Source organism: Macaca mulatta, chromosome X (assembly GCF_049350105.2).
Source record: "Macaca mulatta isolate MMU2019108-1 chromosome X, T2T-MMU8v2.0, whole genome shotgun sequence".
Classification (NCBI taxonomy): Eukaryota; Metazoa; Chordata; class Mammalia; order Primates; family Cercopithecidae; genus Macaca; species Macaca mulatta.
Genome location: NC_133426.1, coordinates 24505291 through 24522182, shown reverse-complemented (window position 1 = coordinate 24522182; position 16892 = coordinate 24505291). Strand labels below are relative to the sequence as shown.

The following is a 16892-nucleotide window of genomic DNA, read 5'->3' as shown; positions in this document are numbered from 1 at the left end:
ATATCATCTTAACCAAAAGATCAAACTTAGTATCAACAATAATGGTACAAGTGACATCATATGCCCCTGATATGAACGATTGGAAGGACAGAATTTTATATTGTAGGTCTTAACAAAAACAAAGCATTTATTTATAAATATTTATTGTTGCCAAAATATTTAACCCAAATCTAAGCACAACGAAGCAGTCAGGTAAAACTCAGATTGTGGGACATTCAACAAAACAAACAGCCTGGTCCCTTTAAAAATCAATGTCATGAAAGACAAAAAGAGGCCAGGGCGGCAGGGGGGAGGGGGGCGGGTGTTGCCGTTCTACATTAAAAAAAGACTATAGAGACATGAAAACTAAAATGGATTCTGCATTTTTTAAAATAGCTTTAAAAGATACTATTGGGCTAATTGGGAAACTTTTAATATAGACAATATATTAGATATCATGATAATGTTATTGTGGTTAAGTAGTCAAGTATCCTTACTCTTAGGAGGTCACTGCTGAAGCTCAAAATGTCCACTGAGCAAAAAGTCTCTGTGTATGTGGTTGGAAGGAGAGAGAAAACTAAGGTGCAAAATGTTATTCTGCAAATGAGGATTCAGACAGTAAAGGGCAAGACAGCACAGATGTTAGGCTTTTGGTCACATATTCTTTTGTTACATATTCGTCGCATTTTTTATTTTTAAAATACTGCTTAAAAATGTAAAAACTATTCTCAGCTCGAGAGCCACACAAAAACAGGCATGATTTCCATTTGGGGTAACAAAAATGTTCTAAAATTGATTGTGGTAATGGCTGCACAACTCTGTGACTATATTAAAAGCCACTGAATTGTATACTTTAAATATGCGAATTGTATGGTATGTGAACTATATCTCAATAAAACTTTTTGTCAAAAACTGGTTGTGAGAGGGCCACAGTTTGCTGACCCCAATCTACCACTTGGTAGTAGAAGACTAATTAACAAACTAAACAAAAAAAATATACTGAAGAGAATTTTCAGTATTCTCATTTTACAGGAACTAAATCAGGCTTGTTTACTCAAAAAAAATTGCCAATGATTGTACAGCTAAGACAATCTGACACATTCATCCATATTATTTTAAATTTCAATTAGACAAAGCAAGCTGATTACTCTAGTTCTAAACCTTGTTATTGTGCTATACAACTGGCAAAGAGCTAAAATTCTAAGTACATCACTTCAGTAGGAATTAAAAGAGATCAATTACTGTTGCAGCCCTCAAAATCAGCAAGTTTTAAATGACCATAGGATTGAAAACTTTAAAACAAGTAAAGACCACACTACTTGGATAATAGAGACATGAAACTTCATTTCCTGGTGGTGTTACTGCTTTTTATCTTTAATTTTCCACATAACCATACTTCTCTTCATATTAGAACATATTCCATACCTAATAACAATGGTAGTTAGGTCCTTCTCTCAAACGTAAACTATCAGAGTCTCAAGTCATCTCTAATTTTAGAGAATTCTTTAAATCTCAAAACAACATCCTGGAAAACAAAAAGTAGGTACCTTTCTCACCAGCATCAAGGGCATCATCTTCAAGGTCATCATCAAAAATCTCTCGGCCATCTTCCACATAACCAATACCATCTGCAGGGACAAAATTTAATACTTGGATCAAACTTCTAAAAGTGGCCAATAATATTTTAGCCATGACCAAAAAAACCTTTTATACCTGCTCAGATGTTTTCCTGGCCTGTGCTATTTTTAAGTGCAGCAGAATTCTGTTCACACAGGTGTCAGACAATGCACAGCATCCACACAGCAGGTGTGGAGTCAAAACCAAATGATATATATTATACCTAGCTAGGTGACCTCAGGAAACGATTTGGCCCATAGGATCAAAGTCTGCCACAATAGGATGCTTTACAGCAGTTTTACTCTACCAGAAGAATAAAAAGAATCAAGATTACCACAAGTCCAGAGAGAGATATCCCAGTCTACAAGGGAAAACTGGCAATATAGCTGAATCCAATTACAGAAGTAGAAACATAAATAGTCACAGGCACAATCTACATGCTCCCTGTGGTCAGCATTCACATGGCCATGAAGTCAGACCCTACCAGTGAGAACCAATGAGTTTTCAGAAGGGGCACAGGACATTAGGACAAGACTTTGTATGGTGCTTTCTCCTGACCAAGTTAATTTTCATACCTAGAACCTCATATATGCCTCACAACAACTCTGGGAGAAGGTAGTTTTCTTATCCCCATGTTACAGATGAAGAATCTGAGGCGTAAAGACATTAAGTGACTTGTCCAAGGTCATAGAATTGGAAAGTAGGAACGATGGATCCTGAACCTGCATTCCTTAATTCCAAGCGCTGTGCATGGGCCCCACAGACAAGGGGCTCCTCCCAATTCTTACACAGCCATTACCTGGAGGATTTATACTACATCCTGAGGTATGTGCCTAGATTCTCCAAAATATCCCCAAATAAACGTCCTGCTATTCTGCTTCCTCATCCTCAAATAATTAAAGGAAAATCCAAACCAAAGGTAAAATCCTAACAGTGCCTTACATTTGCCTAGGCAAAGCAGCAACTCCACCACATGAGTGCGAATCTACAAGCAACTAACACAGTGCCTAGGAAGCAACATCCCCGCCCCCACCCCCGCCCCACCTACCATCATCCACAATCCAGTCATCATCCTGGCGTGCCTGAACCAGCTTCGAATACTGTTCTTCATCAACTTCTTCATAAACACCTGTGAAGTCCTCGACCTACCATTATACAAGTTTCAGAAAAAAAGCTTCAAATAGAGTGAAAGTGTTAAACAATTCTGATGAAAAAATTGTCAAATTGAAACTGGAATGGCAGCCTGAAGGAGTAGCTGCAACCAAATCATGAGTTCTGACATTCAACACCACTACAGGGTTTTCCTTAAATAGACATCAATTAACTTAGTATTCCTTTTAGGTGGGTGTTAACATAAGATATTAAATGATTCCATTAGCATAATACACTTGTCATACCATCAATTACTCATCTATTTCATAAAAAACAAACTGAATTATAGCCAATTCTTCATTAGCTGCTTTGGGGATTATTCACTTGTAATTTCTAGACTAGTTTCTCCTACACTTAGCAAACCTATAAGGCATGCCACTTCCCTCTCCACTAGCTAATGTACGCTCTGCGAATAGACGATAATTTTCACGCTTGCTCAACCAAACAAATATAATTCAAAAGGAAAATCTTCCTCATCCATCCACCTCCAAAAATTAGCAAAACAAATATATTGTATATTCTACAGGCAAAGCAGAAATAGCTTTTGAGTGACCCTGCTTGTATTACCACTGACACCCCACCGTTCTCAGGTCTTGAAACCGCACAAGGACTTAAACGCTGAGCTATTTGAAAGACAAGTTCAGAGAGTGGCAGGTCCTCCAATCACATTGGCTGCCTGACTGCAAAAGGGTCAGAACACCATGAGCTACTGGTATGAGTAAATCAGACAACCTCTGCACAGCTAAAGCAACAAATGAAAGATACACACCACTGCTGCTGCTGCCCATGGGGACAGGCCAGTGACTCTGCAGATGAGACTCTGGTGGGCTGGTTTGCAAAATCTCATAGATACTTATTAAAAATTACCAAAGGCTGGGCACGGTGGCTCACGCCTGTAATCCCAGCACTTTGGGAGGCCCACGTGCGTGGATCACCTGAGGTCAGGAGTTCAAGGCCAGCCTGGCCAACACAGTGAAACTCCATCTCTACTACAAATACAAAAATTAGCCAGGCGTGGGGGCACATATCTGTAGTCCCAGCTACTCAGGAGGCTGAGGAAGGAGAATCGCTTGAACCCGCGAGGCAGAGGTTGCAGTAATGCAGTGAGCTGAGATCATGCCACTGCACTCCAGCCTGGGTAACAGACCGAGTCTCTGTCTCAAAAAAAAAAAAAAAAAAAAAAGACCCGATTCTTGGCCAGGCACAGTGGCTCATGCCTGTAATCCCAGCACTTTGGGAGGCCAAGGCGAGCAGATCACTTGAGGTCAGGAGTTCGAGACCAGCCTGGCCAACGTGGTGAAACCCCATCTCTACTAAAAATACAAAAATTAGCCGGACATGGTGGTGGGCACCTGCAATCCCAGTTACTCGGGAGGCTGAGACAAGAGAATCGCTTGAGCCTGGGAGGTGGAGGTTGCAGTGAGCCAAGAACGTGCCACTGCACTCCAGCCTGGGTGAGAGAGCGAGATTTTAAAAAAAATTCTCCCATTCTCTCAAGAGTTCTACCTCAGCCGGGTGTGGTGGCTCACGCCTGTAATCCCAGCACTTTGGGAGGCCAAGGCAGGGGGATCACCTGAAGTCAGGAGTTCCAGGCCAGCCTGACCAACATGGTGAAACCCGGTCTCTACTAAAAATACAAAAATTAGCCAAGCGTGGCGGCGGGTGCCTGTAATCCCAACTACTTGGGAGGCTGAAGCAGGATAATCGCTTGAACCTGGGAAGTGGAGGTTGCAGTGAGCCAAGATAGCGCCATTGCACTCTAGCCTGGGCAACAAGAGCAAAACTCCACCTCAAAAAAAAAAAAAGAGTTCTACCTTTCTCAAATGGAGTATGGGAGAAACAATTCCATCTGAAGAGTTAATACTCTAGGAAAAAACTTGGACAGAGCTTTTAGAATCTGATGGCCAGAGATGACTGGATTTCTGCCACACCTATAAGGCTTATAATAATTACAGGATTTGGCTGAGTTTTCACCTCCTTTTAGCCTACTCTACAGGAATCACTGGCAAATACTGATTTGGTAACAGAAACAACCTGCCTTACCAAATTAAGTTTTTAACAACACAGATGCAAAACAGTCCAATTAATATTACTATACTGACCAACTTTCTTTTTCAGGGTTGGAGGGGAACTGGCGTGATTATTTTTGTTGGTTGAAGACAGACTGTCTCTTATTTAAGTGATTAACTATATTATCAAGGAGATACCAGAAAACTATTTTTAAATATCATTTTGAGTAAAAAGTCATTTCGACTCAATCTTTAAAAACAACATTACTACTGCTCAGCATGAACTCTTAGAGCCATACAATTAACATCACAGTGTTAAAGGGAAATCAGCCACATTGTGCCAACATCTGAAATGCCCCATGGAACTCCTTTATACAAGTACCTACATTAAAAATGTTTTATTCCTGGGCTCAGTGTGGTGGTTCACGCCTGTAATCCCAGCACTTTGGGAGGCCAAGGCAGGTGGATCATTTGAGGTCAAGAGTTTAAGACCAGCCTGACCAACATGGTGAAACCCTGTCCCTACTAAAAATACAAAAATTAGCCACCCGTGGTGGTGACGCCTGTAATCCCAGCTACTTGGCAGGCTGAAGCAGGAGAATCGCTTGAACCTGGGAGGTGGAAGTTGTAGTGAACCAAGATCATGTTATTGCACTCCAGCCTGGGCAACAGAGCGAGACTGTGTCTCAAAAAAAAAAAAAAATGCTTTATTCCTGTTTTACTGAAATCCTTTGATCAACCTTTTATGATCTGGTTGCCTCACTTAACTTGAACAAATGGTGACAAATGGCAAATATTCTCTTATTTGATTAACTGGTTAAACATTCATATCCTGAGCCAGACTGCCTGGGTTCAAAAAAGGATCTGTCACTGTGACCTCATTAAACTTTCTGTACCTCAGATATCTCACCTGCAAAATGTTATTAATCATAGTATCTAATTTCATTTGGTTATTGAAAAGATTAAATGAATAAACACATTGGTAAATGCACTTAGAATAATATGTTAGTTCAAAAAGTTATGGTTGTTATTTTCTAGTACTGGTTAATCACTTTCTGGCCATGAAGCAATTAAGATACTCAGGGAGCCCTGAAGATGACACTAGACAATATTTATGCAGATGGTGGCCACTCTGTTTTTTACCTGCAGGCCATAAACAGTGGGTAGAGGAAAACCAAAAGAGCATCACATTCAATCTTATAAGCAGAACACGGCAGAAGTTAAGGTCCACGTCTCCATTGCCACTACCCTTGCAAATGAGATTAGGAAGAACAGTTCTCTCCAAGAAGTAGCACTTAGACTGCTCAATACCTTAAGAGTAAGTAAAAGTACCTCTAAAGGACTGCAAAAAACCAATGGGACTTACCATAGATATGGCATGCTCAATAAGGAGAAATATAGATATGGCTATGTAGTTTCATTTTGGAATTCTAAAATCATCTGTAAAATACCTTATTGGAACTTTAAGGGTTGAGCATTCTCCATGATCTGTAAATCTACCTCATACCCATGCTTGTTCAACACTAATAAATTCCCATTACAAGAAGTTTAAAATATACGAGTATTTCTAATTTGGGGCAAAGGTGACATAAGACTACCTTCAGGCTATGAATTCGATGATGCACAGGAGGAATAAAGAAGAAAAATGGCTACTTACTTCATATTTATACTTCTCACCAGCTTTAGCCTTTTTCAGTCTTTCTAGAGCTTCTTGGCGCCCCTTCTTTGATTTTTTTTCTCGCCGGGCTCGAGAAGCTACAAAACTCCCTGAATCTGACACAGCGGGGAAAAAGAAAAAATTTACAAGAGATGTTACAAAATTGTCAGCCATCTTCCCTCAAACACCAAGGAAAAGTTTCTAGCCAACAATAACATACAATTTTAGTAATAAACAAGTAGATAATGTTTACAATGTAAATAATTCACAAAGCTCATGGTCAAACATACATATCCAAATATACATGACTCGCCAGAAAGTTCCTCTAAGATCCTGTTAAAACAAAGCCACTGTTATTTTTTTCTCCAAAAAGAGGAAAACTCCCAATTCAACTGATATCCTGCAGAGACACTAAACAAGGGAGATATGCTGTTAGCTAATTTATCACCTTTTCATTAGAAATGACCAGTCAGAAGTAATTCAGTGGGTTATAGAAGCACTATTCATTTTGTATTCTATTCTAAAAGGCTTCAAGGAGCATCTACTCTTTGCAAAGTACTAGGCCCTATGAGACACAAAGACAGGCTGGGCGCGGTGGCTCACACCTGTAATCCCAGCACTTTGCGAGGCTGAGGTGGGCAGATCACCTGAGGTCAGGAGTTCAAGACCAGCCTGGCCAACATGGTGAAACCCCATTTCTACTAAAAATACAAAATTAGCCGGGCATGGTGGTGCGTGCCTGTAACCCCAGCTACTTGGGAGGCTGAGGCAGGAGAAACACTTGAACCTGGGAGGCAGAGTTTGCAGTGAGCTGAGATCGCACCATTGCACTCCAGCCTGGGCAAAAAGAGCGAAACTCCATCTCAAAAAACAAAAAACAAAACAACAACAACAACAAAAAAGATAAAAAAGACATGGTCTCTGTACTCACAAAACTTACTATCTAACACAGGAGACAAGTAGCAACTGGCTCTAAACAATATTTAGAGGTAATACATGCCTTAAAAGAGATTCAGACAAAGTACCCAGAAATTCAAAGAAGGAACAGATTGAGGACTGGAGAAATTTAACAAAGATGGCTCTGAAGGGATTACTGATATACCACTTATTTCAAGGCCTCAGTTGGTTATGACATAGGATGCTACTAAAACAACTACAGGGGCTAAAATGGCTTGTCAAAAATTACTGAAATATCAGAGGACTTCAGTGTTTATTCATTCAACTTTTGAATTATTCATGCTCTGGTCATCATAAACTGATCATTACACACACACACTGAAAAAAATTCAGCTAGGCGCAGTGGCTCACACCTGTAATCCCAGCACTTTGGGAGGCTGAGGTGGGTGGATCACCTGAGTGACGTCAGGAGTTTGAGACCAGCCTGACCAACATGGTGAAACCCCATCTCTACTAAAAATACAAAAATTAGCTGGGCGTGGTGGCAGGCACCTGTAATCCCAACTACTTAGGAGGGTGAGGCAGGAGAATCCCTTAAACCCAGGAGGTGGAGGTTGCAGTGAGCCAAGGGTGCACCACTGCACTCCAGCCTGGGTGACAGAGCAAGACTCCGTCTCAAAAAAAAGAAAAAAAAAATCATCCACCGAATTAAAGACTTTCACATACCCACTGATGAATAACTAAGTCAAGCACAACAGTGCTGCCTGTCAACCATGAGTTTAGGCTCAGCATGATTGCCATCTATGTCTGTGAAATTTAGTATTTTATTGTGTTTGGTGCTAATTAATTTATAAAAGGAGCAGGCAAAGAAAAGGAGAAGTATGGATAAGAGGCAGCCTAAAACTCCAACCCCACTAGAATGTTCATAACAACATTAAGCTGCTTGACTAAATGTTTGACTGAAATGGAAGATACAATTTAAAGAACATGCACCAAATGCTGGCAATAAACTGCTGGAGACTATAGCTTAAAGGTGAAGCATAATTAGAGATCTTATTTTTTCTAGCTTTCTAGAAATGGAATCTCTCTTTATAACGTCTCACTCTATTGTGTGACTTCCACATTTGACTTTTAAATCCATTTTCAGAAAGACATTAAGTAAAAATTAAGGAATAAAGGTACTTAATGATGACAGTCACAAAAACTTGGATGTCACTCAAATGATTTCAAAAATCATGAACAGGCCTATGTGAAAAGGCTTCGAAGATTACTGAACATGACCCCTGAAAGTGAAAAGCTGGCCTCAGTGTATTCAAGACTCCCTTGAGGCCTGACATCTGTAGGTCTTCAAATGCACTTACTCCACAGGCAACAATGTTCCACTACACAAGCAACAATGTTCCACTACACAGGCAACGCCCCACTACTACACAAGCAACAATGTTCCACTACACCGGGTTTAGGGTACAATTACAAATAACACAGAGCTGCCTGTCCAAAAGAGGCCCGCAGTCAAGTAAAGCAAAGTACCTGAAATTACCATCACAATATAAACATGGTGCCATAGAAAAGGTAAGAACTCAGTGCTGAGGAAATATACAAAGGAGAGCTGTTAATTTTGCCTGAGAAATCAAGGAAGGTTTCACAGGAGAGGTTTCCAATACAGGCCTAGAAAAAGGAGTCGAATTTCACAATCAGAAAACAAGGTAAAAAGTGGCACAAGCAAAAGAAGAGGCATGAGCCAAATCACAAAGGGATGAAAACGTACAGTGTATTCAGAAACTGAGAGAAGTCAGTGTGCAAGGTAAATTCGACAAGAGAGTGTAGAGTGAGTAGGAGAACCAGATTGGGGAGAAGCAGCACATTCCAGCTCTGCCATTTGCTGGGTGACATGAGAACACGGGTTAACCAGTTAAGCAGCAGACAGGTGTCTTGTTGTTTTAAGCTGCCTAGCATCTGAAACTGTGAAATCCGGCCCCCATCCCTTATAAGTCTTGGTGAGACAACAGAGCCTATGTCCCATTACAGAAGCTGAAAAGGTTGATGCTCTTTTCCAGGCACCCTTGCAGCCTAGGGCATGGGCATATAAAATAGGTTCTATTAGGAACACCTGCTCAGACATTCAATCAGACGCTAGTGTCACAAGGAAAGGGGCATGGGTTTTAAAAGATTCTACAAGTAGCAACAGCTGCAGGAGGATTACAAAACTGACAATAATGTCAGCAATGTCCTAAGGTATGAGCTATAGCATCAAGTACTTGGTCGTGGTTGGCAATGACCTCCTCATTAGCCCATTTTTGAGGCACAATTTCACTCACTGTTCCTGTCTAAATAGCTCCCAGACTGGCTTCTTAGTCCTCCTGGAGTTTCTGTGAACACGATATTCTTCTAACAAATTCTAACCGATCTGCTAGAGTTGGTTCCTGCAGCTTACAAATAAGGGCTCCGACTGATGTAGAGCCTCAGGGTTCACATATGTGAAATGGGGATAATCATGTCTGCTTCAAAAGCTGTTAAGGATTACATGAGGATGCCTATCTTACTTTGCACTTAGCAATATAGGAGCGGCTCATGTAATGTTTCTGTGTGAAGTCAAACACACATCCACATACCCCACACACACCACACCTAAGAGTACCAAGGTCTAGCTTCAGAAGGCAAAAATAAAGCAAAGCCGTTTTCTGCATATGTTTACCATCTGTACTTCATGAAGACAAACCATGTCCAGCCTACCTATCATCATAATGCCAGAGCCTGGCAGAAGGCTTATACCTAGTAGGTATGTAATAAATATTTGCTGAATGAACCAACGAATGAACCACTGTGCCTGCTTTTTTGATCATTAAACTTTCCCTGGCCAGACGCAGTGGCTCACGCCTGTAATCCCAGCACTTTGGGAGGCCAAGGTGGGTGAATCACCTGAGGTCAGGAGTTCGAGACCAGCCTGGCCAACATGGTGAAACCCTGTTTCTACTAAAAATACAAAAAAATTAGCCAGTGTGGTGGCCGGCACCTGTAATCCCAGCTACTCGGGAGGCTGAGGCAGGAGAATTGCTTGAACCCGGGAGGCAGAGGTTGCAGCTAGCTGAGATCACATCACTGCACTCCAGCCTGGGCAACAAGAGGGAAACTTCGTCTCAAAAAAAAAAAAAAAAAATTTTCCCTGATTTTTTTTCACATATAGTAACAGCCAGTTATATACCCTTCAACTTTTCACTGCCATTAACAAGGTGCCCTGCCTTCTAACACTGAAGAAAAAAAACAAAGCCTACATTTTCTCTTTTGGAGTGTGTCTCCAATGCTTCACGTAGGTAAGTTAGCAAAAAAAGAATAAGCATGAAAAAATCCAGTTACAAAGGTTTAAATATTTGTTTCAAAATTACCATCTGGAGTACCTCTATCCTCCCCAAAAGCAGACAGACACTAGCTTACAGCAGTCTTTCAGGTAACAGTCTTTCAGTCTGCTCTAAAGGAAAAATTCCAGTCACAAGTCCCCAGCAACTACTTAATCAACACCATGAGTTAAGAGGAGTCTCAAATTGCACAGTATCCACCAAAGTGATTTCCCGATGTTCATAGATGACGTAGTTTTTAGGGTGAAGAAAGGGCTGAGTGGCAAATCACTGATACAGGGCTGCAAAGACTGTTCACATACTCACACCCTACATCCCATCTGTAATCCAGGCAGGTCGACTCTCCAAAATAGTCTTAAAAAACGAACGGCTAGAACAAATCGAAATCTCTGACTCACAACTAGGTGAATGCAAAGGAAGCTGATTAGGAAGCGAGTTCTCATTAATGGTGATGTATCTGAATGACAGGAGAGGTGAAGGTTGAGCTAACAGTGAAGCATCTGATTTTAAGTTAGAAGTTTACTGAAGTCACGCTTTAGTTGAACACCGCTCAAAAATCAGACAAATCTATTTGCATTTTTGTATTCTATTTTTGGAAATAAAAGATACCCCTGACAAACGGAGTGAAATACAGGGGATTTGAAATGCCCTGAACAGATGCCATTTTTTTTTTTGAAACTTCACCAGGAATGACTAGATTGTGAACACGATTTCTACGCAGCACTTGAAGAACTTTCCAAAGAATCTGAAAGAAAAATTGTTAATGCATAAAGTAGAAACCCATTACCTAAAAATACAAAACGCTTTATTCCCAGATGACAGCACTTAGAGCTTTCTTCCCGCTTAGTTACAATGTATAAAATTTTCCTGGAAGTTCCTACAAAAAGGGGCACAGATCTGTTCTGTTCAAGCCCTCAAGTGGATACTTAGGGTGATCCGAGTGAAATACTTTCGGCCAAGACAGTGCCCCACGGGGCCAGTCTCAACAAAGTTATACCCAGCACGTGGGTGCAACTCACCAAAAGAAACAGAAACGCAATCGACTGTGGAGACTCTCAGTGGCAGAGGTGAGACAGCCTCCCAAACAAAAATTCCTCCAGGCTCGGGTCTGCCAAGAGCAAACCGCGCCTAAAGGAAGCCCGGTCCGACGCCAGAAGGGCCCCCGCCCGGGACGACCAAGGTCTGCGCCCAAACCAACCCGGGTGTGCACCTCCCTTAGAAAAAAATAATGCAGAGACTCCCTCAGAACCCCCACCATCGGCAATAATGCCACGGTCCCAACCCGGAGCCCCGCGCGCGGAGTCGTCCCTCACCACTCGCCCCTATCTCACAGCCGTCGCCGTGCACTGGCGCCATGGTCCCGAATCTCCCGATTCCGCGCCAACCAGCCCAAAACTGGCGCGGGGGCCGAGACAGGCGCCAGTGTGAAAGCCAATCAGCGGCTCGGGAGGCTGCGGACTTCCGCCCGGAAGGCCACTGACGTGCCGTGCCGCGCCGCGCCCCGCCCCCGGCCTTCCCGCGGGCGCGCGTTTGGCGCCCTGTGATGACCCCTTAGGGAAAAGCTGGAGCTGAGGGGGAAGCCGGAGGAGAGCAGGAGAAAGAAGCGGTCGGGCGCTGGAAAGGCGCCGCCTGGAAACTGCGCAAGCGCACGCATGCTGATAGGAAAAGATTTGGGCGCGTGGGAGAAGGGGCGCTCTGGTTCTCAGAGCCGATTCTCCCGGAAAAGAGGCGCGGGCGGGCAGGAGAGTGGGCGTGGTTGGATCGTTTTCCCCAGAGCCTAGGAAAGCGACTGCCTCCTGCTGCGCGCTCTGAGTTTTGCTTGATAGTTTGCTTCTCAACAGTCTGGATAGAGTGGCTGTGTGATTAACAACTTAAAGATATATGCTCGATCTTAAACAAATAACCAAAAGTAGCATTACCAATAAATAGCCATCTGACCTCATATGCCTCCTGATGAAATGCGTATGAAAAAGGAACAACTTCGCCTATATCGTCTTCTTGCAAAAAATGTCTAACCTGAATCTAACCATGAAGAAACAATCAGATGTATTCAAAATGTAGGACAATCTACAAAACACCTGACGTGAACTCCAAAACTTCAATGTTACGAAAAACAAAAAGAGCATTCAATTTTTTTGTATGGTACAATGGCTGTAATATATACATCTCATTTTATCTCTTTCCAAAGAGGTATAACATTTTTATTAAATAATGCCTGCCACAAATTTGTATTTTTTCCTACATTACTGCCCACATGCTTATTGATCCCTTCTTCATGTGACAACAATTTTGTAATATTTTCTCCAAAGAGGATATGAAGATAATTCAGTCTGTCCTCTAGCATGGTTGATCAATACTTGTTTCTTAATTTCTGACTGTTTAGAAAATGTCTTTCAGCTTCATAATCATTTAATATCATGTTATGTGATCCATATGTTGTGATACATCGCATGTAGTAATTTACACTTAGACATAACTTCCTATTTAAAGTACTACGACAGATTTATTTCTACACTTCCCTTTTAAAAACTGATGGAAGTTTTATAGTTTTATTATCAAGTTTTTTCCAACCAGGAGAGAACCATGTTGGCTAGGCATCAATAAGAACCAAATCCTTACCTTAACAATTTTACGGCTGATCCCTTCCCACATGCCCGGTTATAACTCTAGGCATTTCAAACCTCTTTTCTCTTTCACTACCGCTATGGTCCGAATGTTTCTCTCCACGTAAAATGTATGCGTTGAAACCTAATCAGCAGTGTGGTGGTGTTAGGAGGTAGGGCCTCTGGGAGGTGATTAGGTCATTAGCAGGAACCCTCATGAATAAGATTAGTGCCATCAGAAAAGAGGCTCCAGAGAGCTGCCTTGCCCCTTCTTCCATGTGAGAATAGAGCAAGAAGGCACCATCTATGGACCGGAAAGTGGGCCTACCCCAAACACTGAATCTGCCGGCACCTTGATCTTAAGAATTCCCAGCCTACAGCACTGTGAAAAATAAATTCCTGTTGTTTATTAGCCACCCAGTTTTATGGTATTTCGTTATAGCAGCCTGAACAGACTGAGACAATGACCCACATACTCTGTGGGGAAAGACCTGTCGGACATTTTCTTTTTTTGAGACAGAGTCTCGCTCTGTCACTCAGGCTGGAGTGCAGTGGCACCATCTCAGCTCACTGCAACCTCCACTTTCCAGGTTCAAGCGACTCTCCTGCCTCAGCCTCCCGTGTAGCTGGGATTACAAGCGCCCGCCACCACGCCTGGCTAATTTTTGTATTTTTGGTGGAGACGGAGTTTCACCATGTTGTCCAGGCTGATCTCAAACTCCTGACCTCAGATGATCCACTTGCCTCAGCCTCCCAAAGTGCTGGGATTACAGGTGTGAGCCACCATGCCAGGCCAGACACTTTCATACCATGATATGACTTCTGGCCCTACACATTCAGTTCAAAACTCCTGGTAAGTCATCACAGTGGGGTAGAAATATTCCTGGAAGCTATTCCTACACCAAGAAGTCTATGAATAACGGCCAGGCGCTGTGGCTCATGCCTGTAATCCCAGCACTTTGGCAGGCCGAAGCGGGCAGATCATGAGGTCAGGAGTTCAAGACCAACCTGACCAATATGAGGAAACGCCGTCTTTACTAAAAATACAAAAATCAGCCAGGCGTGGTGGCACGTGCCTGTAGTCCCAGCTACTCGGGAGGCTGAGGCAGAAGAATTGCTTGAACCCGGGAGGCAGAGGTTGCAGTGAGCCGAGATTGTGCCACTGCACTCCAGCCTGGGTGACAGAGCGAGACTCTGTCTCAAAAAATAAATAAATAAATAAAATTTTTAAAAGTCTGTCAATAACTTAAGTATATATGGCTTAAGTATATATGTGGGTTAAGTGCCTTCGACCCACATAAATAGAAGAAATAAGCCCAAACTAAATGCAACATCAACTCCATTTCCGCATAGTGGAATCCCAAAATGCCTATGCCTATTTCACCGCCACTAGGCAGGAAGGGAAATGTATCAGAGGGACAGTTGAAGGTGCTCAAGAGCTGATTGTTAAATATTCAGGTATTTTGTAATCTGCATGTTAAACTGTTGGTAGCTTGAAATCAGTCATGGTGGGAGTATTTACACCCTGGAAATTGGCAGGTGGTACAAATCAGAGCTTTTTATTTGTTTAAGGTTTACCAGCAAACCACCAAATGGAAAGCAGTCATATCTGATTGCAGCTAAAATGTCTTACTTTGTAGATCTACCATTTGATCCAGCAATCCCACTCCTGGGTATCCACCCAGAGGAAAAGAAGTCATTATACATGATAGATACTTGCATGCGCATGTTTATAGCAGCACAATTCATAATTGCAGATGTATGGAACCGGCCCAAATGCCCATTAATCAACAAGTAGGTTAAAAAATGTGAGATATGTATATGTAGACATATATATGTGCATATATATATATTTACACACACACACACACACCATGGAATACTACTCAGCCATAAAAAGGAACGAAATAACCACATTTGCAGCAACCTGGATGGAATTGGAGACCATTATTTTAAGTGAAATAACTCAGGAATGGAAAGCCAAACATTGTGTGTTACTCATAAGTGGAAACTAAGCTACAAGTATCCGAAGGCATACGAATGATACAATGGACTCATTGTATCATAAGAATGATACAATGGGGACTCTGGGAAAGGTGAGAAGGAGGTGAGGAATAAAAGACTACACATTGGGTACAGTGTATACTGCTCAGGTGATAGGTGCACCAAAATCTCAGAAATCACCACTAAAGAATGTATTCATGTAAACAATTAATTAAGTAATAATATTAATAAAAAGGATTGGAGTAGATTAGATGGGAATGAGGGAGGGAGCCAGAGTTGTTTTAGAATAAATGGAGCAAATAAATATGACAAATACTATCTTTAAAAAACAAATAAATAAAATATCTTACTTTTGCAAATTTTTACAAAAACATAAAACCATTGCTAGAACATCTCCCAGAGCCTTGGAAGTGGCCAATATGCAAATGAGAGGCCCTGGAGATTAAGTTTCAGCAGCTTTACTGTAAACCTACCTCTGTTATCTAATCATGCAAAAAAATCATAATTTGTCTTAAACTTGCTCTCTCCTGTCCAGGACCAGTTTTGCAAGTTTAAAGGTTTTTTTTGTTTGTTTGTTTGTTTTTTAACTTATAAACAAAGTAAAGCAAACTGAGACTGAGATACTATGTTTCACCATCTTCCACCTTTTTATCTGTATATCTCTCTATATATAAATATTATCCATTGCTAATAAGCTTGCGGTGTTGAGGCACAACTCATTTATTACAGGTGGCAGTGTAAGTTGGTACAATCTTTTGGAAAATAATATTGCAATATGTGACAAGTATCGTAAACATACTTGTATCTTTCAACCCTTTATTTCCACAGGTAAAAGTTTAATAAGAAATAATAGAAACAAAAAATGCAAAGACGTTAATGGCTGCTGTTTTTCATTAGCAAAAAGTTGGGACCTAAAAGTCCACATCATAGCAAAGGTTTAATGATGTGACATCAAAAAGATAAAATGATTAGAAAAACTCAAAATATAAAAAATGTTTATGATATTTCAGAAAGTGAAAACCGCAGAGGGCAAAGTGATACATACACACACTTAGTTGCAACAATGTATCAAATAGTTATTTACCTGAAAGCAATATGCAAAATGGAGTATATTTTGCCAGGATGATAGAATTCTACACTCTTTTTGCTTATAATTTATCCTCTTTCATATTATAGTGGAAGGATTAAAGACTCAGGTGGAGTCAGACTTAGGATTTGATTCTTTGACTTCTACTTTTATGTGAATCACCACACTCTCTTCCACAATGGTGGAACTAATTTACAGCCATAAAAAAGAGACCAGGTGCAGTGACTCACGCCTGTAATCCGAACACTTTAGGAGGCCAAATGGGCAGATCACCTGAGGTCAGGAGTTCAAGATCAGCCTGGCCAACATGGCGAAACCCCATCTCTACTAAAAATACAAAAATTAGCCGGGCGTGGTGGTGGGCACCTATAATCCTAGCTACTCAGGAGGCTGAACCAGGATAATCACTTCAACCTGGGAGGCAGAGGTTGCAGTGAGCCAAGATCGCACCACTGCACTCCAACCTGGGCTACAGAGCAAGACTCTGTCTCAAAAAAAAAAGATTGAGATCATGTCCACAGCACGTGGATGGAA

The 16892-nt window shown here is 41.5% G+C and overlaps 1 protein-coding gene across 2 annotated transcripts in view; it reads right to left on the bottom strand.

Annotated features, from left to right (window-relative positions):
• The window catches only part of POLA1 (DNA polymerase alpha 1, catalytic subunit), a 307406-nt gene extending 295345 nt beyond the window's left edge, over positions 1 to 12061 (bottom strand). For both annotated transcript variants that reach the window (XM_015127112.3, XM_015127113.3), the window contains exons 1-4: positions 11978 to 12061; positions 6415 to 6530; positions 2645 to 2741; positions 1527 to 1607 (exon numbers count right to left, since the gene is read on the bottom strand). In XM_015127112.3, the coding sequence (XP_014982598.2) occupies positions 1527 to 1607; positions 2645 to 2741; positions 6415 to 6530; positions 11978 to 12020 (337 nt within the window). In that variant the 5' untranslated portion in view covers positions 12021 to 12061. The remainder of the gene's footprint in view (positions 1 to 1526; positions 1608 to 2644; positions 2742 to 6414; positions 6531 to 11977) is intronic.
• Between the last annotated feature and the right edge of the window lie 4831 nt (positions 12062 to 16892).